At 43.0% G+C, this 26,847-nt stretch overlaps 1 protein-coding gene across 1 annotated transcript; it reads left to right on the top strand.

Moving 5' to 3' along the window:
• The first annotated feature begins 96 nt into the window (after positions 1 to 96).
• On the top strand, positions 97 to 25,590 carry LOC124123246. The gene is made up of 16 exons (XM_048392995.1): positions 97 to 497; positions 1,449 to 1,542; positions 2,630 to 2,675; positions 5,010 to 5,182; positions 5,812 to 5,893; positions 7,021 to 7,172; positions 11,062 to 11,167; positions 11,690 to 11,871; positions 12,400 to 12,457; positions 12,989 to 13,179; positions 13,652 to 13,715; positions 14,290 to 14,465; positions 17,000 to 17,204; positions 20,240 to 20,454; positions 21,103 to 21,169; positions 21,662 to 25,590. Exons 1-16 carry the CDS (start codon positions 97 to 99, stop codon positions 23,806 to 23,808), a joined length of 4,359 nt encoding a protein of 1,452 aa, XP_048248952.1. The 3' UTR covers positions 23,809 to 25,590.
• Positions 25,591 to 26,847: the final 1,257 nt, after the last annotated feature.

Here is a 26,847-nt window from a genome sequence, read left to right as displayed (position 1 = left end):
CACCACCGACAACCTGCATACAAATGTATGTGTGTGCTCCCAGACGCCGCACAGCAGTACTCCTGCAAGTGATGGACCACACAATCCAGTGACACGATGATGCGTTCAGTCATCAGCAGAAACATCGACCCAGGTCAAGCAAACGCCAAACATCGACCCAGGTCAAGCAAATGCCAAACATCGACCCAGGTCAAGCAAACGCTAAACGTCGACCCAGGTCAAGCAAACGTCAAACGTCGACCCAGGTCAAGCAAACGTCAAACGTCGACCCAGGTCAAGCGAACGTCAAACGTCGACCCAGGTCAAGCAAACGCCAAACATCGACCCAGGTCAAGCAAACGCCAAACGTCGACCCAGGTCAAGCAAACGTCAAACGTCGACCCAGGTCAAGCGAACGTCAAACGTCGACCCAGGTCAAGCAAACGCCAAACATCGACCCAGGTCAAGCAAACGCCAAACATCGACCCAGGTCAAGCAAACGTCAAACGTCGACCCAGGTCAAGCGAACGTCAAACGTCGACCCAGGTCAAGCAAACGCCTAACGTCGACGCCAGAGAATAAACTATTTCCATTATCTGCCGAAAGATATTCCATTGAGCGTAAAAGGCAAAGTAGAGGTAGAACAATTATATGAATGGACCACTGTGTTCTCGATAGGGTAAACATGTCCTGACCTACTGCTAGCACCTGCCACTCTAACAGCCTGCATAAAACGTAAATGAGTGCAAGACTCTACCATACCACAATGCCAGCACATAGCCGTATAGTCTGTAGAATTTGTTTGGTTGTTTGTAGTTTAACGCCACAATATTGTAATATTGCAGATATTCGATGACGGTCTGTAAATAATCGAGTCTAGACCAGACAAGCCAGTGGTTGATATCATGAGCATCGTACTTCGTAATTGAGATACAATGACATGCAACAACCAAGCCAGCAAGCCTGACAACCCGATCCCGTTAGTCGCCTCTTACGACAAGCATAGTCGCCTGTTACGACAAGCATGGGTTGCTGACGACCGATTCTATACTCTATACAAAGTTACTGTGTATGCATGCGGGTACGTGAATGACATGTTAACACGCCTGTAGATCTGACAAAGAATAGTTTCCACTCGTGGCTGCACAAACGCTTTTCAAAAAGTGAAAACAAAATAGCTCACATACAGTTCTCAGTAGATACGCAGGCCAGATAACGAGTTATGAAACGTCAGATAAGAACGATAGAATAATACAAGCGTAAAAATCCTTTCAATAATGATAAGAAATCACTGCTAAAAGCAGGGCCTATTGTACGATTCCAGCTATATCAAAAGCATGGGTAGGTGAATCACTATCTAATAGTGATTATGGCAGGTGTTCGGAATAAAGGGCTGAGGGGGTCTCCCAATTCCAAGAATTCATGTGTAAATGCTTTTCGTGGAACTACCCATGGTACTTTTATGGCAGTATAAAGCCAGCACCGCGACATGCGGCGGCGCACAACCACAAGGTGCAAGTGAAGGCAGGTACACCTGCAGCACAACAAGAGACTGGCCGTTATGTGAGTATTGTAAAGTTCATCATAGCGCAGTGAGGTGGCCGAGTTGGTAAAGCGTTGTCTCTTCACACCAAATACCCGGGTTCGATTCTTAGTGTGGTTGCTGAGTGGGTTAGATCGCTGATTAGGCACCTCACTCTGAGGGTGTGGGTTTGAATCCCGAATGGGACTCAACCCCAATTAGTACTAGAATTTGTACTTTACCAAGAACGTGTTACCCAAATTATAACAATTATTGCATAATATGTGTTGTTTATATTTTTGTGAGGAGTTTGATATAACAATCGGTTGATGAAGAATTGCTTTCACATCACTTCTCTGTACCTCTCAGTGTGCACAGTGAACTTGGAAGATAGCCTCAGTTCAGAAAATGCATGTATTTCTGTTTTTATTAACGAAAACAAATGTCTTAAATTCTTATGGAACTGAATTGTGAAGCCCTAACTCAATCTGTTTTGAACATGTATCACGGTCACAAATATCCGTGGTATATATGTACTATACACACTGCTGTAGTGCTACATACATGGAGGTGCCACCTACCTATTGTTCAAGGACCTCATGTAGATAGTGACCGCTTCCGTGGTCTAGTGGTAGAGCGTCCTCCCGGAGAGCGGACGATACGGGGTTCGATCCCGGCCGCATCATACCAAAAGACGTTAAAAGATGGTACTTGTTTTTACCCTGTCTGGCGCTCGGCTTTAAGGGGCTAAAACAAGGACTGGTCGGCTCGGAGTCAGTATAATGTGTCTTAGAGGGGTATTCATGTTAAACTACGGCATGGTATCTCAATGTGCAAGCACTATAAATTGGCATCGGTCCGGACTAGTACAAGCAGACACACACGCACACGCACACACACACACACACACGTCAAGAGGTTTTATTTTACTTAATGCCCCCGGCCCATACACAAAACAAGAGTACAAAGAGATAATATCTCGATAATATAGAAAATAATCACCAAAACACCTGCTGGTGTAGAGCTGTCCCTGTAGGAGGTGAGCTTCACTGGTGCAATACTATTGACTTGAATAGACTTGAGAGGGTTTACACTGATGTTTACGTTTTCCATGTTGTCATGTTCCAGTGCAGAGAGCTCACGATGGGCGTTGTTGTGTCGTGCCAAGCTCAAAGTAAGTAGAACCATTTCTGGATTTATTTGTTTGTTGTTTAACAGTAATATATGAGGGCGGTCTGTAAATAATCGAGCCTGGACCAGAGCTCGAACCATCGATCCTGGACCAGACAATCTTGTGCTTGACCTCATGAGCATCCATCTACGCAATGACATGCATCATCCAAGTCAGCGAGCCTGATCACACGATCCAGTAGTCGCCTCTTACGACAACCAAGGTGAGGCGAGGTGAAATTGGGTTTAACGTCGCGTCCAAGATTATTGCACTTATATAGCGACGTGCATGCACGTGTGTGTCTGTGGCTGCTTGTACTAGTCCGGACTGATGCGATTTATAGTGCTAGCTCACTGAGATACCATGCCGCAGTTTAACATGAATACCCCACTCAGACACAGTATACTGACTCCGAGCCGACCAGTCCTTGTTTTAGCCCCTTAATGTCGAGCGCCAGGCAGGGTACCAACAAGTACCATCTTTTTACGTCTTTTGGTATGACGCGGCCGGGGATCGAACCCCGGACCTTCCGCTCTCTGGGCGGACGCTCTACCACAAGACCACGGAGGCGGCTACGACAACCAAGGGTTCGTGAAGACCAATTCTAACCAGGATCTTCACGGGTGAAGCGTTTCTGTAAGGGCCAATGATGCCTTTCATTTTGAATTGTTTTATACCATCGGTGCTTTGTAAGGACACTTTACTCCACGCCCTTAGGCCGAATTGGAGAGTACTAATGTAAGTACTACAACATTCGAGGGGCAAAGAGAGAGAATGTCTGGGATATCAAGTTTATAGTCATGCCTACGTGTGACTTATCTTAGACTTGACCTGTGTTTGTCGTGTCATCTTTCACAATGTGGCGTGCTACAGTCAGTGAACTGAATTCGACTCCGAGGTATCCTATTCTTTAGCATTTAAATGGACAAAGCTGAGTTTATAGCAGTCATCAAATTATGTACCCTAGATGGCCAATTACTAAAGAATATTGATGAACAGCCGCATGCTGTGTGTGGAGACCTGTCCCATGCCATGTAACAATTGAAAGTAGATTGGTTTGGGAGATAGACAACATTGACCCCGTCCACAACCTGGCACGGAACAATAGCCACAGTACATTCCTTGAGTTAGAAGAGAGCACAGGCTTCTAGTATGGGCCACTAGAAATAATCCTCCATGAACATTTCTCGCATGTTCCTTGAATGCAATTTTGTAAAAAGAAGGCTGCTCGGGTCACCTGAAGGTTTCCCGGGTCTAATGCCCTGTTAACCAGATGTAACTGCCACTAAGAAGGTTTTTATTTGAGGCTAGTGATAGGTGATGAGACCTGGACTATTGACAAACCAGGATTTGACCTGGGATACAGGGATACCTGACCTTGAGAATAGATGGAGGAAGTGTATTGATCTGCAAGGGGAATATACAAACTCACGACAGGCTTTCAGTGCTGTGTATTCTCAAAACATTTTGATATTGTTATTGATGCACATAGGCAAAATTCTTGCTTATAAGATACTCATGTACCTATACGCGAGAGACCACAGTACAATGATACTCCACGAAGACCACAGTAAAATGATACCCCGTGAAGACCATAGTACAATGATACCCCGTGAAGACCATAGTACAATACTATCCCGTGAAGACCACAGTACAATGATACCCCGTGAAGACCATAGTACAATGATATCCCGTGAAGACCATAGTACAATGATACCCCGTGAAGACCACAGTACAATGATACCCCGTAAAGACCATAGTACAATGATACCCCGCGAAGACCATAGTACAATGATACCCCGAAAAGACCATAGTACAATGATACCCCGCGAAGACCATAGTACAATGATACCCCGTGAAGACCATAGTACAATGATACCCCGTGAAGACCATAGAACAATGATACCCCGTGAAGGCCATAGTACAATGATACCCCGCGAAGACCATAGTACAATGATACCCCGTGAAGACCATAGTACAATGATACCCCGTGAAGACCATAGTACAATGATACCCCGTAAAGACCACAGTACAATGATACCCCGCGAAGCCCTCAGTACAATGACATCCCGCGAAGACCATAGTACAATGATACCCCGTGAAGACCACAGTACAATGATACCCCATGAAGACCATAGTACAATGATACCCCGCGAAGACCATAGTACAATGATACCCCGTGAAGACCATGGTACAATGATACCCCGTGAAGACCATAGTACAATGATACCCCGTGAAGACCATGGTACAATGATACCCCGTGAAGCCCTGATATAACCTATTTCGTCTCTGTCAGCTTATCTATTTGAGATTGCAATCTTCAGTTTTGTGGTTTAGATAAAGGCAACAATGTGCTCTTGGAGCTAGACGTGGCACTGGGAAAGGACCAAACAATCAAAGACAACAGGAAGGAGACAATAGGTGTGCTGAGACGTTTGCCCAAGCTTAAGAATGTTACCGAGAGGGATCTGGTGGACACTTGCATCCTTCTTCAAGAGGCAAAAGAAAAGGTACAACAATCACAAAGATTTTATCTTTGACTGAAAGATAATTAAAACTGTAATCTGGCGTCAGTCGGTACATGATTGAATTCACATTTTGTGGTGGATGAGGTGCTTAAAAGCACAGTGTTACTCCAGTCACAAACTGAAAACGTCTATACAATTCATGTACTTTACCTCTGCTACAGTCACAAACTGAAAACGTCTATACAATGCATGTACTTTACCTCTGCTACAGTCACAAACTGAAAACGTCTATACAATTCATGTACTTTACCTCTGCTACAGTCACAAACTGAAAACGTCTATACAATGCATGTACTTTACCTCTGCTACAGTCACAAACTGAAAACGTCTATACAATTCATGTACTTTACCTCTGCTACAGTCACAAACTGAAAACGTCTATACAATTCATGTACTTTACCTCTGCTACAGTCACAAACTGAAAACGTCTATACAATTCATGTACTTTACCTCTGCTACAGTCACAAACTGAAAACGTCTATACAATTCATGTACTTTACCTCTGCTACAGTCACAAACTGAAAACGTCTATACAATGCATGTACTTTACCTCTGCTCAGTCACAAACTGAAAACGTCTATACAATGCATGTACTTTACCTCTGCTTGTAGAAAGCTAAGGCATTGCGGGGAGCAGCGTCTAATCTCGTCAATGATGGCCGACTGACGCAGAAAGATATAGATGACCAGATACGTAAGTATATCTTACCAGAATTATCCCCGTCATTTTGAAGTTGATATATACTTATTTCAATACTTGCGGTAATATTTAGGTTTCCCCAAGCATTGGAAAATTCAATTTGCACGCGCACGTGCCATTGTATAAATGTTTACGCAAAATTTTGATATTTGTTACATGCATTTCATCCTCCATTACCACCTCAGTGGTCTGGTGGTAGAGCGTCCGCCCGGAAAGCGGAAGGTCCGGGGTTCGATCCCGGCCGCGTCATACGAAAGGACGTTAAAATATGGTACATGTTGTTACCCTGCCTGGCACTCGGCATTAAGGGGTTAACATATCCTCCACATATCTCCAATAAACCTTTTCTAAAGCTTTTTTGAGGCCTTGAATGTTGTTACCCCGAACAGGAGTAACATGACGCCCTTCGATCTATTCGTAGAAAGAGCATGCTCGATTGTACCTCAAATGTATGGAGCTGCTGAAAAGGTGCTCGACATAAAGGGAAAGTTAACTATAGGAAAGAGACGCGAACACTGATTGATCCTCGTGGGGATTCCAGCTTACAATAAGCCTATGCTCGTAAAATGCAACTTAATGGATCGGTAGTCGTTAGTTTACAGTAGTATTGCGACAATTGCGCAAATTGTTCACTGTCGATAATACTAGAATTTTAATATAGAAAGGCTTAATGAATATGTCGAACAATAGCTGAGAGGTACACGAAGAGCCACCACTGATAAGTTGATATAAATACATAATATAATTTCTACACGAAAAGTTCAGATTTGGTGTCTGTGATAATGCCAATATATTGTTAAAACCCGCGACCTCACTCAGCAGAACACCGCCTCCGTGGTCTAGTGGATAGAGCGTCTGTCCGGAGAGCCTGGAGCTTTGCATTAAGAGGCTAAAACAAGGACTGATTGGCTCGGAGTCAGTATACTGTGTGTGATTGGGTGGGGTATTCATGTTTAACTGCGACATGGTATCTCAGTAGGCTGGCACTACAAACTCGGCATTAGTCCGGACTAGTACAAGCAGGCACACACAAGAATAATCTTGAAGACGGCGTTAAACCCCATTTCACCTCACCTCACGCAACAGAACATTTTTTTTATATCAACTGTTATTGATTACAGGGAACCAGTCAGTTGTCAGGGTGATGAGGTCTACAACACCCAAAGAGCTAATGGCATCAATGAATGTCAAATATTTCCCCTTCAACGGAGACGTGAAGGCGAAGGAGGGACAGACGTTTTACGCCTATCACAAACTATTGACACAGAGCAAGGTGAAACTAACGCTTGTTTTGTTGTTTGTGAAATCGTTTCTCGGCAGATCGTTTAGATTTGTTTTTGAATGCATACTTGACGCTGCAATGAAAAGTGTTCTTAGTTGCTCAAATCTCCTAGACTCCTACCATGCCTTTTACCTAGAATTAGGTAGAATTGGTCTTCAGCAACCCACGCTTGCCGTGAAAGGCGACTATGCTTGTCGTAAAAGGCGACTAACGGGATCGGGTGGTCAGGCTCGCCGACTTGGTTGATGCATGTCATCGTATCCTTACTGGGTTGATCGATGCTCTTGATGTCAATCACTGGATTGTCTGGTCCAGACTCGATTATTTACAGACCGCCTTCATATAGCTGGAGTATTGCTGAGTGCGGCGTTAAACAACAATCAATCAATCTATCAATTTCACCTGGAAACATCCTAATTATATAATGTTCTGTCCTCCGCCCCGATTTTAAATGCATACGTCAAGAAACGCATAGGTGGTGGCAACATTTTCAAAAGTACATTTCGTGGATGGAAAGTATTCCATGTTGCAATAAATACGGGTAAATAAACTGTAGATGTTGTTTATTGATAAAAGGTCCTAATTTTTTTTGTCTTTGAAAGAGTTAATATTGATAACGTTTGACATTTGCATGATTCGCCTTCTTGAGAAACTGAAAGCAGTTTTCACGTGCTGGTCAAGTTAATGATGCATTTCGTTTTCATAAATCTTTCAGTTATCGAAGTGAAATAAACCAGCGGGCAAAAGAAAGTTTTCAATGACTTCACTTGACCAAACACCAAAAACAAAGGCATATGTGAGATTTATGATGATTAATTTATCAACAGAAATCATTTTCCATGAATTAGAATGAAAATGCATTGTAATGCCGATATTGCATTCTCCGCAATACACAAAGAAAGAGTCAAGGGGTCCAAATTAAAAATTGCACAAATCAGAGTTCATTGGAAAAGTGCATGAAGAGTCAATTAATGACACAGTAGTCAGGTAACACGTCATCAATAGCGAGTGTGACCACCCAGGGCATCCATGGACGCCAACACACGCCTCCTCATTGACGTCGTCAATCGGCGGATAACGTCAACAGGAATCCTGTTCCATAAGTTGAATAGAGTCTGTTCAAGTTCCTGTCGGTTCGCTGGAGGCGGTACATGTTGTGTCAGCTGACGATCAAGATGATCCGAGAGATGTTTAATGGGGTTCATGTCTGGAGAACAAGGTGGCCAGGGCAATACGTTGACGCTAACGTTGTTCAGGTAGTCTTGAACAATTCGGGCGGTATGAGGCCTTGCGTTGTCTTGTTGCAAAATTAATCCTCTTGGCTGATGTTGAATAAAGGGCACCACAACAGGTCTCAACACTTCATCCCTGTATCGCTGAGCATTCAGGTTTCCTCGTATGATAACCAGCCGTGTTATAATCTGGCAACAAATGCCACCCCATACCATAACGCCTCCACCTCCAAACGGGTGAACTTCTCTAATGCAGTTTGGCGCCAGTCGCTCTCCCCTTTGTCGAAAAACTCGAACTCTGCCATCGTTCCTGAACAGACAGAACCGACTTTCATCTGTAAAGAGCACTCTCGCCCAGTCACGTCGCTGCCACCGATGTACAGTTCGTGCCCATTGCAGTCTGCGTTGACGGTGTAGACGGGTCAAAGCCTTTCCACGGAAGGGTCTGTAGGCTCGTATACCAGTCGTACGAAGTCGTCGAAGGATGCTGATGGCATGCCCTAGTGCTGTTGCCGCCGTTGACGTCGCCGTCACACATCTGTTTCGGAGGTGAATCTGCCGGATGTAGCGGTCTTCGGCCGGTGTTGTCACTCTCGGTCTTCCCGATCTTGGCCGGTCTTGAGTCTGCCCTGTCTGTTGGTAGCGGATTATCAACCTGCTGATGGTGGTTGGGGAGCAGTTGCAGGTTCTGGCTATCTGACGTTGAGTAGCCCCCATATTGGCCATACCGATCGCTCTGTCTCGTTGCGCAAGTGTCAGTCTGGGCATATTCTTGGTGTTTTTTTGCTTACTGAATGCCTGCTCTGTCCAACATCAGTATTTATGCCACAATCACGCACGTGCATTTGGACCAATGTCTCAAAATCACGTTTTGCACGTTTTGAACAATGCATGATTTGGAAAGCTGCGTTCGAAAATCTGCGTTGTGGTTGTGGTCATATTGCATTTGGGCGAATGTTTTCTGCGTGGGTTCAAACCTGTACCATCTTCTTTGCTTTTTATACAACTATTTTTAAAGTGAAAACTTTCTTTTGCCCGGTAGTTTATGTCCCTGACTCAATACTTAATTTTCCAACTGAATATACTCAATATGGGCAACATGGCACTACTAGAGATCGCCCAAGATCAGGGAGACCCAGCATCACCACAGAAGCCCTACATTGGCGTTATTTTACCTCAACGTCAGCGACTTCAGCGGCTGCAATGGTGACGATTTCATCACCAATTGCTTCCCTAAGTTGGCCTTCCTTTTGGTGAAGTGACGAATCCCCATTCCGTCTTCAATAGAGAAATTTACAGATCCGTGTGTACCCGCGACGGAATGAACGTTGGAATGTAGCGTAGAAAAAAATCAATATATTCGGTGGATGTATCATGATGTGAGTGGTCACATCTTATGGACGAAGAACAAATATGTGTGTGCTTAACCGTGCTCTGCAATCACCAGACGCCGTTTTCCAGCATGACAGTCTGTTCTGATTTCCTGGCTAACAGACAGCAATGACCGTTGCTGATTTATCCAACTACGTCCACCTTTTGTGTACAAGATAATTACCCGTCACGCTCCTGTCAAACTATACTGAACCGCAAAAAAAACGTCACCATGGCTAGATATATGAGAAACCTTATTTGTCCAAACACTGTAAACATACTTTGAGAGATATTAAAAAGATGAAACTTGGCAAAACTGATCATCAAGGTTGAAATTAAAGTGTCAAATGTTCCTAAAGTGAAACACAACACTAGTCTCTGCGAAAATGCCATCACAAGTCAGTATCTCGTGTGTCCGCCATTTGTATTGATGACTGCCGTGCAACGTCGATACATGGAATGAATGAGGCGGTTGATGAAGGCCATAGGCACTTGAGCCCATACTCTGAGGAACGCCTGACATAGTTCAGCTGCAGTTGTCGGCCTTGGTCGGCCGTCATTCAGCCGTCTTTAGATCTCGAAGTGCTCAATGTGATTTAATTCGGGACTGGGGGCAGGCCACTGCATGGTTCAGATGCCACTCTGCTGGAGGAAGTCTCTCGCAGTGTTGGCACGGGCGTTATCATGCTGAAATTCGTGGTTGCGGCGACGTGCCAAATGAGGTATGGCGTGTGGTCTCAAGACTTGATCAATGTATCGAGCTGCTGTGACACCATTGCCTCTCCCTGGACCGATGTTCTAGAAGACCACAGGGCCGATCCTCTGTGCAAGACCAATTCCACCCCACACCATAATGCTCGGACCACCCCACGAGTCTCTCTCAACAACACAAACATCTGAATAGTTTCCCACGGCGTCGCCAGACTCTCTCTCTCCCATCCGCTGTTGAGATATAGTAACGGCTCTCGTCTGAGAAGAGGACTCTTCTCCACTGCTAGTGGCACCAATGCTGGTGCTGTGTTGCCGACTGAAGAATGGGACCTCGGTGTGGCCTGTAACAGTGGAAGTGTCTGCTCGTCAATCGTCGACGCACGATGTCCGCACTAATGTGTCCCGTCGCAGAATCTGACGATCCTGACGTCGGGTGGTAGCCCTTGGTCTTCCACTACGTGGTCAGTCATCTGTGGTGTTGGTGCAACTTTTCATGCAACGTTTCTTGGGATGACGTTTCTTTTGCGGTTCAGTATATTAATATGCATACCTGTTTTGTTCTTTAGGAAAAAGGCGAGCACAAAGCGGTGTATGCAAAGGTTGCGGGAAATAACGGTGTAACTGGAGAAGACATTGACCAGTGTCTCGCAGAGATCGAAAGGATAATCAAACGTATGTTGTTATAAACGCATCCTTCTGCTCACCTGCCTGTAATCTCAAGACAAAATAACATTTAACATTCATACTCCTGCATGCATCTAATGGCAGGTACTTCCATAAATCCAAAGTCCAAAATGTATAATGTGCTTCATGCAAGTGTGTGTATGTATTGCTCATGGTGCACCATGTCAGGTGCAATCCGAGCGCACTCTTCTCCATTGTCTTGTTTGTTTAACGCCGCACTCAGCAATAATCCAGCTACATCTGTAAATAATCAAGTCTGGGCCAGACAATCAAGTGATTGACACAATGAGCATCGATCCACCAAACTGGGATATGATGACATGCATCAACCAAGTCAGCGAGCCTGACCACTCGATCCCGTCGGTCGCCTCTTACGACAAATATAGTCGTCTTTTACGACAAGCATGGGCTGCTGAAGACCTATTCTACCCCGGATCTTCACGGGTCCATTGACCGGGATGATAATAATGTGTTACAGTCATAACTATTCGTATACAACTGATGTTACAGATCACGCTGCTATCGTGAAGATCAATCAAGCTATATCCAATCAAAAGGTGGATCCGAAGAACATCATGGCCGCTTTACAGGACCCAGATGCTGAGCTAGACTTGCCTTCAGGGGGAACAGATGCAGAACCAAGCAGGGAAAGAGAATATCAGATACTGCTATGGGAAGATTACACAGAGAAGGTACTCAGACAGACACACCTACGCCATAGTGGTACGGCAATTTGTAAATGCAGTTCTGCCCCTTAGTCGATTATATACAGGCCGTCGTCACACAGCTGTAATAGTACTTTGTGCCCCGTTAAATATCAGACACACATGACAGCTGTCGGCGATATGACAGCTGCTTTCTCAGCAACAAGTATAGAGCAGCTTTATCAGAGATACGGTAACCAGGTCCTGACAAACTGGTCCTTTAGGTAGCCCAGTTGGAGAAGGCGCCATCATGCGCTTTGTTGATTCCCTTAGGCAATCAGTATACGCTCAATGTGGGTGCGAATCTGAGGTACGGCCTGATAATTTGGGTGTTTATTTTGCCCCCAAATCCTCTCATACATCCCCTTACAACTGAGAAACAAATGATCTAATTAAGACAAATACCCGCATATACGAAATAAATAAGAAATATAATTGTATGTTACAATAAATATATTCATAAATATGAAGTCAAAATGATATACATATTTTGATTCGAATGACGATGTTTTACAGGAAGACAGTAAAACTGATGTCAGAATGGACAAACATGACATCCACAGAGTACTATTAAGTAAGTAACTTTATTATTTGAGGGAATAATTTGATATACTTAAGAAAATAGATTCGTTCGAGAGACACCAGAAGGAAGACTTGTCGGAAGGCCTTACCCTCAAGGATCTAAATAATTATTTGACAAAATGTTTCAGGTCGGGATATACTAAAGAAAATAGATACGTTAGAAAGCGACCAGAAGGAAGACTTGTTGGAAAGCCTTACCCTTAAGGATCCAAATATGAATTATTTGACAAAATGTTTCAGGTCGGGATATACTTAAGAAAATAGATACGTTAGAAAGCGACCAGAAGGAAGACTTGTTGGAAAGCCTTACCCTCAAGGATCTAAATAAATATTTGCCAAATTGTTTCAGGTCGGGTTGTTGGAAAGCCTTACCCTCAAGGATCTAAATAATTATTTGACAAAATGTTTCAGGTCGGGATATACTAAAGAAAATAGATACGTTAGAAAGCGACCAGAAGGAAGACTTGTTGGAAAGCCTTACTCTTAAGGATCCAAATATGAATTATTTGACAAAATGTTTCAGGTCGGGATATACTTAAGAAAATAGCTACGTTGAAAAGCGACCAGAAGGATGAATTGTTAGAGAGCCTAAGGAAAGATGAATTGAACATTAGTGAATATCTTGTGGGCGACATGAACAAATCTGAAGAGTGGTGCTATCCAACATTAATTTTGAAGCGTGACACCGAAAAACGGACACCCAAAGATCCAAAGGTAAAAACAATTTCAAGATGATTTACAACAATGTAATCGATATCATATTTAATCACACAAGTTTACGTCAATGAACTCTTAACTCATATCGTACCATGCCTATTACTGTCAGAACAATAATGAGCACATCAATATCACAAATATAGCTTACGTAATAACATCTACTATGTAGTATGTGTACATGGTCGTCTTTTGTACGTACGTGTGGGAGAGATATGACAATTGGTATTGTGAGAAAAGGTACAGATAATCGGCGTGAAACTTGTGAGAATATGAGGGAAAGACCAAAATACTGTACCTAATGTTAATATCTCATATAAGAAATAAATAACTCGTTGTCGTTGTTTATCGTACAATAAAGTACTGCATGGAGAATAAACATTGAGGGGCTGGTTCATACTCCCTGCAGTTTTTTTAGTACGATAAACAACAGCCAGTCGTTTATTTCTTAAATATTTAATTCTCCTTCTAGGGAACCACCGGCGAGAATAGGTGCGAATTCCTGACTCGACGAGAAATAAAAAACATTGTGAAAGGTAAGGCATGTCACATTTTTGGTACTATTTGAGCAGATTCCTATAGAAGGAATGTGCATGTGGAAGTGCACGCTGATGCACTGCATATTTCTCGGTTATTGCATCTAAAGGTTCATAGAAAGTGCCTCTCTGATCACGTACATCACCGAGATACGGAATGCTGCCTGATGATGTTACTCTTAGTAAATTAAAGGGACCCGTGAAGAACTGGGGTGGAATAGATCTTCAACAATGCTCATGATGTGAATCACTGGATTGTCAGGGCCAGACTCGATTTTTTACAGACCGCCATCATATAGCTGGAATATTGCTGAGTGCGGAGTTAAATAACCAACCAACAAACCAAGTGTTCGCGAAAAGATAGGTTGTCCTGCTCCGTCGGTGGCACCGTCACAAGCGGAAGAAGCCTTTAGATATGTTTGACATCTAAACGCACTGAGAAAAGCAACCATTAGTTCCTGACCAATATTGCTGAGTGCGGCGTTAAACAACAAACAATACAATACTTTAAAGGAAACCAAATGTGATTATAATCTCCTCATACTAAAACCACCAACCTATGCTTTTATTCCAGAATTCAAGGCAGTCTGGGATATACAGAGAAGGAATCGACAGGATTTGAAAGAACTTTGGGATCAAGTGCTTCGAGATGCCAACTTTCCTCCAGAGGTCAAAAAGACCCCGAAAGGAGCAGATTTTGAAAAGTTAGAGGGCTATCGCAAGCTGTTCAAAGACGAAGTTGAATATCAGGTATCGCGTGAAATTGTTCTGATTTCATACATTTATATATATACTAGCGGCATTAAGTTCATGTTCACTATAAAAATGACATTAGTGCTATGAATTTTTCAGATCATCCATAATAATCACATGTGCAGATATTTTGTCATCATCATCCATGATGACCCTAAACATTGATATCCGGGCGGACGCTCTACCACTAGACCACGGGGGCGGTCTTATGAGTGCAAGGACTGTGAGGAATCGATTACGAGATCATAACATCCGACCGCGACGTCAAGCTGTACGTCCACGTCTGCTGCCACATCATCGACATCATGTAGGTTTTAGGTTACAGGACTGGAGATTTGTCCTGTTTACAGATGAGTCCAGGTTTCATCTTGACAGCAGTAATGGCCGTCAGCGTGCTTCTCGACATCAGATGGAACGTTACGCTGACTCGTGGATCAACGTTCTGCATTCGGTGGTGGAATCGTCACGGTGTGGGGAACAATATCTGTACATGACAGAATCACTGATGGTCATCGATGGAAGCTGGCCAGGGTTACGGTACCTTGACGAAGCCATCCGTCCTCCCGTCCCGTCAGATCCATGGACGTCACTTCACTTTACAGCGGACAATGCACGCCCTCACGTTCCATGTCTGCTCACAGACTGCACTGGACAACGGAACATCCCCACACTCCCTTGGGCTGATAGTTCACCAGATTTGTCGCCCATCATCTGTGGATGAAATGAAACGTTGTTTACGCCAACTTCCAAACCAACCGGTGACGTTGGTACAGCTGTGATAGGCCTTGGTCTAGATCTGAAATGACATCACACAAGCCTTCCTAAACCATCTTGTGTCACCAATGAGGCGCCTGCTAATGGTGACTAAACGCAATACAGACTTGTGAACTGCCAATTGTTTGTTTGTTGTTTAACGCCGCACTCAGCAATATTCCAGCCTTATGACGGCGGTCGAATCTAGACCAGACAATCCAGTGATTGTCATGAGCATCGCTCTTCACAATTGGGATACGATGACACCATAAACCAAATCAGCGAGCCTAACCACCCGATCCCGTTAGTCGCCTCTTACGACAAGCATAGTCGCCTTTTACGGCAAGCATGGGTTGCTGAAAACCTATTCTACGCTGGATCATCACGGTTAGAACAGCCAATTTACCCTCCGCCACTTTCAGCCTCACTTGACGATTACAAACGGCATTTGTTGACACTGTCATTATGAATATATTGTTCTGTTATAAAATCGTTATTTGCGGATACATATTATTTCCCATGATTGTCAGTGACGCACGAGAAATTGTCCTTTCCTTGGTGACATCTCCTACTGAATGGACCCTTGTTTAATGGATCCATGGCTCAGACCTGTGTTTTTCTCAAGTTCAGCAACAGTAAAACGTATATCTGACAGTATAAGTTTTTCTGTCTCCTTGATTGAATCTTCATTGATGGAAGTTGAGAGACGTCCAGACCTAGGGTCATCATGAAGGCTTTTTTACCCGGCCATGAACATAGCTGCCCAGCGTTTAACAGTGGAATAGCTAGGACACTTATCCCCATACACTTGTGACATGCGGTCATGAGTTTCTTGGGGAGTACTTTTCACTGCTCTTGATGACGGCTCAGTACTCGTTATTTTCCATTTCTATGTCCATTTTGACCCCTATCAAGTTATACTGGCTGTCACTATTATACAAACCGTCTCAACAGACCAAATACAATTGTAATGAACTAATCAGTGCACTACCTTGACTAGATCACTTTGTTGTGGCCCTTAGTTGAATGTTAGTCAGACTTAGAACTTTTTGACCAGCCCTCGTGGAACTCGTAAATAAGGAATTGTAAAATGACATTGTACTCACTATGTATGTAGTTAAGAAATACCGCCAGCAAATTTCTGCTCCATAGTGTGTTTCTAGGACGTTGCTATGACAACAAATACTATTAGTTGGACAACTAATTCACTTGATCTTATGCTGAATGCAACATTCATTAACTTTTTTGATGACCAAAAAAACCCATATTTTCCCAGGGTTGATTTTCATTGTTTTTCCAGGCTTCAATGCGCATAGTTAGTCATATTGTCATAGCAACCTGGTTTTTGTACTAATTAAGCGGCCAGGTGTAATTATTTGCATGTCAGTTTATACAGGCTAAATGTTGAAACTTCATTGAAACGATCAAAAAGGGTATTATTCTGAACTTGCGAAGATTGCTTAGAGTGGCAATGATATGGGATTGGATATCTGGCCTTTTATAGAGAAGATGTGAAGCGACTTCTCCTGAATATTCGTTATTTCTTGAAAACACCATGCAATATACAAGCGTTATATGGTTTGCTGTGTTTCTTTTAGCTTTTTCATAGATAGTTTTCTTGGTTCAAATCCAGATATTCATATGAAGGTTTGAAGGTATACACAAGTCACAGCTTTTGATCATATATTGTTTTCTTCTTGAAACATATTGTATTGTAAAGCAATATTTTTATATTGTAAAAAATAAATCCTTTACATAGTTTTGTTGATGCCTCATAGCAGAAAGAACGACAAGAGCGGAAAGAACGACAAGAGCAGAAAGAACGACAAGAGCAGAAAGAACGACAAGAGCAGAAAGAACGACAAGAGCAGAAAGAGCAGAAAGAGCAGAAAGAACGACAAGAGAAAACGGCCCCCACAGAGGCAACACGTGGATTTGAAAATCTTTTGAGACGGCAAGATGTCCAACGCATTATGTTTGAATGTAGGTAATTTTCTTCACGGAATTTACTATACATTCCTCAGGGTTATAACACAGGGAAATAGTGGGGATATGCACGATCTCCAAATGTGGGAATGCACAGGGGACCTGCTAACCTATTCATCGTGTTAATTAATAATTGTTTCAGTTCTCTTTGTCATATAAATTGAAAATTGTATTCAGTTATCTTTGTTATGTAAATTGATATTTGTATTTAATTCTCTTCCCTAAGAAAGGGATGTGTTTGAAATTGTTTTGGTGTAAATTCATCCAATGTGAATTACTCTGGAATACCCAATTGAATACACTTTGCATACGTTGAGGAGTAAAAGCTTGATACACTTTGCATTGAATTTTATCGAAAACACACAACTGATTGTTTTACTATTATCATGATGCAAATATTTGATTCGAATATAAGACTTTAGTTGTTTTGGCCTCTATGACACTTCTGATGGACATGTTCATGGACTTTTCCAGTGTTCATATTATTTCCAATAATCATGTCTCGCGAAAGTCCCTGTCTAAATTATAAAACAAAGCTCAATATCCCATTAGATAATTCACTATATCGTTTGGTTGCGACATTCCATCTAACGTCCATGAAGATGAGAGAGTGAGTGAGGTTAGGGCCGCTTTGAACAATATATCAGTTTTATCAAGGCGTGTCAGTTTGATAGGGGAGAAACGCCCGAAATTAAGTCGGTTTTACCACTTGGTGAAGCCCACAAAGAAGGGTAAGGTGCTAACAAACCTGAAACATATCTGGTCGACACCTTGGATTCAAACCCATGAAAGGTTTCCGGCGGCACAGCGAATCTTTTTTTTGCGGCGCCTTAGACTACTTGGTCACCCGCGTCCCAGTCCTGGAATGAACACGTTGTGATATAAATAAAGCGACAAAACCCTTTCTAAACTACCGGGCAAAAGAAAGTTTTCACCGACTTCACTTGACCAAACACCAAAACAAAGGCTTATGTGAGATCTATGATGATTAATTTATAAACAGAAATCATTTTCCATGAATTAGAATGAAAATACATTGTAATACCGATATTGCATTCTCCGCAATACACAAAGAAAGAGTCAAGGGGTCCAAATTAAAAATTAAAAAATCAGAGTTCATTGAAAAAGTGCATGAAGAGTCAATTAATGACACAGTAGTCAGGTAACACGTCATCAATAGCGAGTGTGACCACCCTGGGCATCCATGCACGCCAACACACGCCTCCTCATTGACGTCGTCAGTCAGCGGATAACGTCAACGGAAATCCTGTTCCATAAGTTGAATAGAGTCTGTTCAAGTTCCTGTCGGTTCGCTGGAGGCGGTACATGTTGTCTCAGCTGACGATCAAGATGATCCGAGAGATGTCCAATGGGGTTCATGCCGGGAGAACAAGGTGGCCAGGGCAATACGTTGACGTTAACGTTGTTCAGGTAGACTTGAACAATTCGGGCTGTGTGAGGCCTTGCGCTGTCTTGTTGCAAAACTAATCCTCTTGGCTGATTTGAATAAAGGGCACCACAACAGGTCTCAACACTTCATCCCTGTATCGCTGAGCATTCAGGTTTCCTCGGATGATAACCAGCCGTGCTGTAATCTGGCCACAAATGCCACCCCATACCATGACGCCTCCACCTCCAAACGGGTGAAGTTCTCTAATGCAGTTTGGCGCCAGGCGTTCTCCCCTTCGTCGAAAAACTCGAACTCTGCCATCGTTCCTGAACAGACAGAACCGACTTTCATCTGTAAAGAGCACCCTCGCCCAGTCACGTCGCTGCCACCGATGTACAGTTCGTGTCCATTGCAGTCTGCGTTGACGGTGTAGACGGGTCAAGGCCTTTCCACGGAAGGGTCGGTAGGCTCGTATACCAGCCGTACGAAGTCGCCGAAGGAGTGTTGGTCTGCTGATGACATGCCCTAGTGCCGTTGCCGCCGTTGACGTCGCCTTCACACATCTGTTTCGGAGGTGAATCTGCTGGATGTAGCGGTCTTCGGCCGCTGTTGTCACTCTCGGTCTTCCCGATCCTGGCCGGTCTTGAGTCTGTCCTGTCTGTTGGTAGCGGATTATCGACATGCTGATGGCGGTCTAGGAGCAGATGAAGGTTCTGGCTATCTGACGTTGAGTAGCTCCCATATTGGCCATACCGATCGCTCTGTCTCGTTGCGCTTGTGTAAGTCTGGGCATATTCTTGGTGTTTTTTTGCTTACTGAATGCCTGCTCTGTCCAACGTCGGTATTTATGCCACAATCACGCACGTGCATTTGGACGAATGTCTCAAAATCACGTTTTGCATGATTTGGAAAGCTGCGTTCGAAAATCTGCGTTGTGGTTGTGGCATGTGGCATTTAGGCGAATGTTTTCTGCGGAGGTTCAAACCTGTACCAGCCTTTTTGCTTTTTATACAACTATTTTTAAAGTGAAAACTTTCTTTTGCCCGGTAGTTTATATCTAATAGTCATCTCTGCATAAAGCAGAGTCGATTGTCCAATTCCGACTATATCATGAGCATGTGTTTATGAATCACTATCAAATAGTAATGATACCAGTGTGTTCGCGAAAAGGTGAGCGTATCCTGCCCCACCGGTGGCACCGGTCACAACACTTAGAAAGTCTTTTATATAAACCCTGGACAATAATAAAGCACTTCTTATTATGTATTTCCATATCAAATTGCACATACAGAATTGTAAGTGCAAGTATTCACATGTCGTAGTCACCCTGGTCTTTGTGGACTGTATGTACTAAGTAACCCTATCGCACTGCAAGTATTCACATGTCGGAGTCACCCTGGTCTTTGTGGACTGTATGTACTAAGTAACCCTATCGCACTGCAAGTATTCACATGTCGGAGTCACCCTGGTCTTTGTGGACTTTATGTATTAAGTAACCCTATTCACATGTTTGAAACGTGTACAAGTCAGGGAACGTATATTCAGATGTTGTCGCATATGCACATGGATATTGTTTTCCGTATCTTGAGGTTGTATCGTAAATATATTTGTAATGCATAAGTACTCCGGTGTTATATTTCAGTGTACCCTGCCATCATAGAGATAAATGAAGTGATAGAATCTTTCATCGAGGCCAAAAATGAGGGGAGGAAAGGGGACATTGGTCGTCTTCAGAAGAAATGTCTGACAGCCATAAGTAAGCCGTCCGCCCAACTGGTGACGGGAACCCTTGTCAACAACAAGCAAAAAGGTTATTTGACACTGCTCTCTGGAAAAAGACAACCCAAAACAGGCAAGGTCAGGGCTTAAAACTTACTATTAGGTTTGTTTGTTTGTTTGCTTTAATTAACGCCGCATTCAGCAATGTTTCAGCTTTATGATAGCGGTTTTGTAAATAATCTAACCTGGGCGAGAAAGTCCAGTGATTACATCATGAGCATCGATCTACGTAATTGGGATACAGTGACATGCATCAACCAAGTCAGCGAGCCTGACCACCCGATCCCGTTAGTCGCCTCTTACGACAAACATGAATTGCTGAAGACCAATTCCAACCATGTTTTTCTCGTGCTACAACCTTTGTTAATTGTAACCCTGTTTGTCGTCGCTGCCATTATGGACGGACTATTCGGGGATGGGGAAGGAGTTCCTGTAATGTAGACTTCGGGTATTGTACAAAAGCTGTGACGTAACAATGGTAGGTCAAGAACAAGAATTCCAGGCACTCCATGGTACAAAATGAAATGGTCGGCACCCTTACCCATATCATAATGTAACGGAACGTTTACTTTAATTTTTCTAAGTCATGATTCCTGAAAATATTATCATTGGGTTAATAATATCAATCTTGTAGAATATGAAAACATGATAATTAGAAGCTGAGGTTGAAAGTACTTTGAATATTACACAACACGCGTTATAATATGCATGTGCTAATCGATATAGGTTGATGAAACTGACAAGTGTTTCAAAGAGCGACTGACGTGGCGGCAAATGCGAGACATTCTTTCTGGTAAGCATGTTGTCATAAATTCATATTAATATATTACTTGAATTTATGAATTGCTCGAAAAAACATTTCATGCAGAACAGATATCACAACTGCCAAGCATAAAGAATATTCCTATAAACAATACTTGTAATCAAAAACATCACACACGCCAAACTATCATAATCAGAAGATGGAGTGCGACTAGACCAATACTTTGCACTTGACAAAGGTCTCTACATATCCAAGAGTACTAAATCAGTGGATGTTGGATTACATTGGATGTGTTATCTGTTTATATTTAATCACATTTTGGAAAGATAGAGATATGCATTTGACAAGAAAACAATTCAGGTTTAGCTATCGTATAACGTACTTTCGATTATCTGATTTCAGATACATATTTCAAAGCTAATTTCAAGTTCCACGTTCATTTCTAGTGTATTGCATCACAGAAACTGTTTCGAGATACTATCTCTTGTTCTTTTGCTGTATGCGTGTTTAATGTTTTTTCAGATTTGAACGACTTTGAAGATTTTGTGGAGAAGATTATGTCACCCAAAGCAACAGATGCTGATTGTCGTAAGCATTACAAAACTAATTTAGCAGCCAAGGCAGATATGATCCAATATTACCGATACAGAAGGAAGGAAGAAGATAAAGAAAGGGTTATGGAATATACACAAGAATACGAAGGAGAAGGTCATGAAGAACTCTGGGGCCACACGCTTCTACATCTAGCCGTATGTTTTCATAAAACAGAAACAGCGAAGAAAATATGTAAAGATGCGCCCAGTCTTATCCACACTGACATTGGAACATGGCATGTTCATAGAAACACATATAATGGACTGACACCCTTCCTTCTGGCAGTGGCACATGGTGATTTTGACTTGGTTAAGTGCATGGAAAAGGTGGAGCGCAAATATACTGACAGGATTGGTCGAAGGATGAATGGAACTGTGTTCATGGGCCAGTTGCCATTTCACACGGCTGTCCTGTGTTACTTGAACGACCCAAACAAAGACGATACATACAGGGAGCCAGAAAATAGATTTGTGAAGATTATCAAATTGCTTGTGGAAGGAAATGGTGTTCTTGAAGGACAAAACAATAGAGGCGACACTGTTCTCCACAGCATCATGCGTTTTGTAAGATGCTTTCCGGCGTGTGAGGCACGTGCAGTGGACATGATGTCATGGTTGGAGTCCTTAATGGAGGAGAAAGCAATGAAAGATGATAAAGATGTTATTGACTATAAAAGAAACCTATTTTTCACAAAAAACAAAAGTCACATGACAGCACTCCAACTTGCAACAGAATGTGGCCACATGAGTTTGTTTGCCTGCTTCATAAAAATAAAAGGAGTGTATCTCATTGCCTACCCCCATGATGACTTGTATGAGATACGACGATTTGATGTCACCGAGATAGACAAGGTTGCTTTGCTCGAAGCTCAGCAATGTCCAACACAATCAGCCAAAAAGGAAACAGACAAGGAGGGTCATCCTACAGAGGCAGCTGATGCGGGAAGTAAGGCTCAAATTCCCCAAGGGTCTAGTAATGCCTCGAAAAAAGACGGAGAAATTAAAGAAGGAAAAGATCAGCCAAAAACCTTAAATTCTTCTGTTGACAACATCAGTAACCAATCTGTTGCTGAACTTCTCTGCTGTAAGGATCTAGAAGTCGCAACTAAACTGGTTAGCGCTGACGTTTTTGAAGAAATGGTCCGGCGCAAACTGAAAACATACGTGTATCCCTTTAGGATTCTGTGTTTTGGGCACGTATCTCTGATTATACTGTTGTGTGTGTATGTTGTTGCGAGAGCTGCTGCTAGTGAAGGCATACCCTGGCCACCACGAGGATTTCTTGAATTCTGTAACGTTGTTACATTTCTCAGTTCTTTTCTGTACTTTGTTCAAGAATTCCCGCTTCGATTTAATTTTGGAAAACAACCATTTACTCGGAAAGCACTTCACCACAACGTCGTCTACAGGGTCCTCTTTGTCCTGTTTGCTGTTTTCTTGTTTGTTGACTCGATATTGTACAGGATACCCGATTCAGTCTTTGTTGACTACAAAATCTTATTTCTGATTTTGGCTATCCTTGCAGGTACATGGTCAATATTGTTCTTTCTGCGAATATGCAAATACTTCAGCGTGTATATTGTACTTCTAAATGAAGCTTTGATTAGGGCTGTGATGCCATTTGCCGTTCTCATCCTGATGCAGGTGCTTGTGTTCTCTGCCTGTATGCATGCAACGTTTCTACACACTGAACAAGGAAGGGATGTTATAAGTGATTTTTCACACTATGGAAAATCATTACTTACCATGGGTAAACTGATGATTGGTTTAACAGAAATTGGAGAGCTATTGGACTCCCGTGAAGATTTTATCATAGTATTTCTGTTTGCTGTATTTTTACTGATCACGTTTCTGCTGATGATCAATGCCCTCATTGGTGTAATGACCAATCGATTCCATGACACACAAACAAACAGAGAAATGGTTTGTCGGTTACAAAAGCTATCAATTATCATCTTTATTGAAGGCTGGTTTTCTGAACTGACTAAAAAACTTGGATTCCCGAGGCTTGGAGTTGATCCTGAAGAATCAAATGGAGACAATGCAGATGAAGCCATTCGAACAAATACTGATTGATACAGTACTAAGAGATTCGTTATGTCTTACAGGAAGGTTCGGAGTTCTACAGCAGATAATCCAGCAAATGCTGAGCATATTCTACGAAAACAGGTGAAAAGAAGCGAGGAACTTAATGATAAGATGGATAGGTTGTTAGATTTGCAAGAGACTAAGAGTTATGATGGAACGAGAGCTTTGAACATTTACCATTATAGCTACTAGTTCATGGGCGGGCGCAGCATTTTGCTCTAGTTTGTGTGTGCGTGCGTGTGTGTGTGCGTGTGTGTGTGTGTGTGTTAGTGTGTGTGTATGTTAGTGTGTGTGTGTGTGTGTGTGTGTTTGTGTGTGTGTGTGTGTGCGTGCGTGCGTGCGTGCGTGCGTGTGTCAAAGAAGGTAGTCTTATCTAGACTATCCAGTTATTGATATTATAAGCATGGATCCGCGCTGTCGAGTTCGATGACACACTATCAACATTGTCAGGGAGCCTGACGCCGTATGATTACCATGTGTTGCTGGGGATCAATTCTAACCTGGCTTGAGTTTCGTCAGAGAAAAACACAGAGTTTCATGTTTTATTGTTTCAATACATGTGTGGATATAGTTTTGAAGAAGAATTTGAACACTACCACTTGAAGCTCGACTTGTATGGCTCGGGATGAAGATGAAGATGCCACATTTCCGGGCAGGACAATGTGCGAGGACGGGCACTTTCTGAAGCCTAATTGTACCTGTGGTATTTCGAATTTCACATACAACGTGATTCATTGTATTAGGTCAACGTTGTTCATGTTTGACATGTTTTATATTCCATAGAAGGTGTAGAATCTAGAACGAAGACCTTGTATCATCACTATTTGATAGTCATTTATGAATAATTTATAGTACAGTCTGAATTGGACATTGGACTTTTAGCATATATTTCTTATGAATATGGAAATGTTTTTTGTTTGCTTTTATCTTTGTAGTAAATATCTATATATAGATACATTTGTACTTGAAAATATCTGTCTTAGATGAAAAATTGTTGCAGGATTTACTCAAACAGAACACTCCACCTGCTACAGTTATTCCTGCGTAGATGGGTTTGCGGTTCTTATGTCTAAGTTTTTTTGTTTGGTGTTAATGTCGCACTCAGCTGTATGCCGACGATCTGTGGATATTCGAGTGTGGACCAGACAATCCAGAGATTGACATCATGAGCAATTACGAATACTATGACTAACAATCAACCAAGTCACCGGGCCTGACCACCAGATCCATTTGGTCGTCTCTCAAGACCAGAACATTGATGGGGACTGAAATTCATACCCCGAATCCCAACGGGTGTTAGTGATGTTTGTGGTGGTGGAGACTTGTAAATATATTTGTAGTAATTGTCAGTGGCAGCAAATGATTGAACAACTGGTAAAAAATACCCAGTGATGTCGTGGCCAGCTTTGATCCGCGGCGACAGCAGCTAGTGAAGCTTTCAAGTTGGTTTGTGCTGGAATATAGAGTTATCCGCCCCTGGTTGGTTAATGCGAACAAGGAAGGCCTTGCCGATCGAGAAGCATCTTGTATGTGGATGGTACAGTTTCTAGAAGGCTGGCTGTATCTCTCTATATAAGAGCGACGAGAGGGCGATTCGAGGCCTTTACGACCTGATCTAGATCTTTTACCAGATTCTAGATTATTCTAGATTCAAGTACGAAGACAGGACTGGTTCAATCAATTAAGTGAGAATATTCTGGACAGTCGTGAATACATTTAATTAATTCTAAGCATGATATTTAGTGATGCTGCTATTGTAATGTCTTCTTAAATGTAAACTGAAATTGTGTTTAAATAAAATTTCTTGATTATTTATAGATCTTGTGTGGCCATTAACTGATTTCCCAGTTAAGTTTCGTGCGAACCGGTTTCTTGGTTACCCCCAGCGTAGTAGCCGTGTTAGTATCAGCGTGTGTGTCACTAGACACTAGACCACCCGTGTCCCCTTGTATCCGTGTTAGTATCAGCTTGTGTGTCACTAGACACTAGACCACCCGTGTCCCCTTGTATCCGTGTTAGTATCAGCTTGTGTGTCACTAGACACTAGACCGCTCGTGTCCCCTTGTATCCGTGTTAGTATCAGCTTGTGTGTCACTAGACACTAGACCACCCGTGTCCCCTTGTATCTGTGTTAGTATCAGCTTGTGTGTCACTAGACACTAGACCACCCGTGTCCCCTTGTGTCAGTGTTAGTATCAGCTTGTGTCTCAGTAGACACTAGACCATCCGTGTCTCCTTGTATCCGTGTTAGTATCAGCTTGTGTGTCACTAGACACTAGACCACCCGTATCCCCTTGTATCAGTGTTAGTATCAGCTTGTGTGTCACTAGACACTAGACCACCCGTGTCCCCTTGTGTCAGTGTTAGTATCAGCTTGTGTGTCACTAGACACTAGACCACCCGTGTCTCCTTGTATCAGCTTGTGTGTCACTAGACACTAGACCACCCGTGTCCCCCTGTATCAGTGTTGGTATCAACTTGTGTGTCACTAGACACTAGACCACCCGTGTCCCCTTGTATCCGTGTTAGTATCAGCTTGTGTGTCACTAGACACTAGACCACCCGTGTCTCCTTGTATCAGCTTGTGTGTCACTAGACGCTAGACCATCCGTGTCCCCTTGTATCCGTGTTAGTATCAGCTTGTGTGTCACTAGACGCTAGACCACCCGTGTCCCCTTGTATCAGCTTATAGGGCGTCCCCAAGGCCAGCACCCCACTGGCAGCTGTAACAGGGGACTAGGTTGTATCGGGTGTCCCCAAAGCCAGCACCCCACTGGCAGCTGTAACAGGGGACTAGGTTGTATCGAGTGTCCCCAAGGCCAGCACCCCACTGGTAGCTGTAACAGGGGACTAGGTTGTATCGAGTGTCCCCAAGGCGAGCACCCCACTGGTAGCTGTAACAGGGGACTAGGTTGTATCGAGTGTCCCCAAGGCCAGCACCCCACTGGTAGCTGTAACAGGGGACTAGGTTGTATCGGGTGTTCCCAAGGCCGGCACCCCACTGGTAGCTGTAACAGGAAACTAGGT

Source organism: Haliotis rufescens, unplaced genomic scaffold (assembly GCF_023055435.1).
Source record: "Haliotis rufescens isolate VD_foot unplaced genomic scaffold, xgHalRufe1.0.p SCAF_11, whole genome shotgun sequence".
Taxonomy (NCBI): domain Eukaryota; kingdom Metazoa; phylum Mollusca; class Gastropoda; order Lepetellida; family Haliotidae; genus Haliotis; species Haliotis rufescens.
Note: the sequence above shows the minus strand (reverse complement) of the source record. Positions and strands in the feature narration are given on the sequence as shown.

Bases quoted from the DNA above. Each gene is read 5' to 3' on its own strand.
- LOC124123246 (XM_048392995.1), top strand. From the start codon at position 97: ATGATGCGTTCAGTCATCAGCAGAAACATCGACCCAGGTCAAGCAAAC. The intron at 5,183-5,811 runs GTACAACAATCA...CTCTGCTTGTAG, and splicing joins TTCAAGAGGCAAAAGAAAAG to AAAGCTAAGGCATTGCGGGG. The intron at 13,716-14,289 runs GTAAGGCATGTC...CTTTTATTCCAG, and splicing joins AATAAAAAACATTGTGAAAG to AATTCAAGGCAGTCTGGGAT.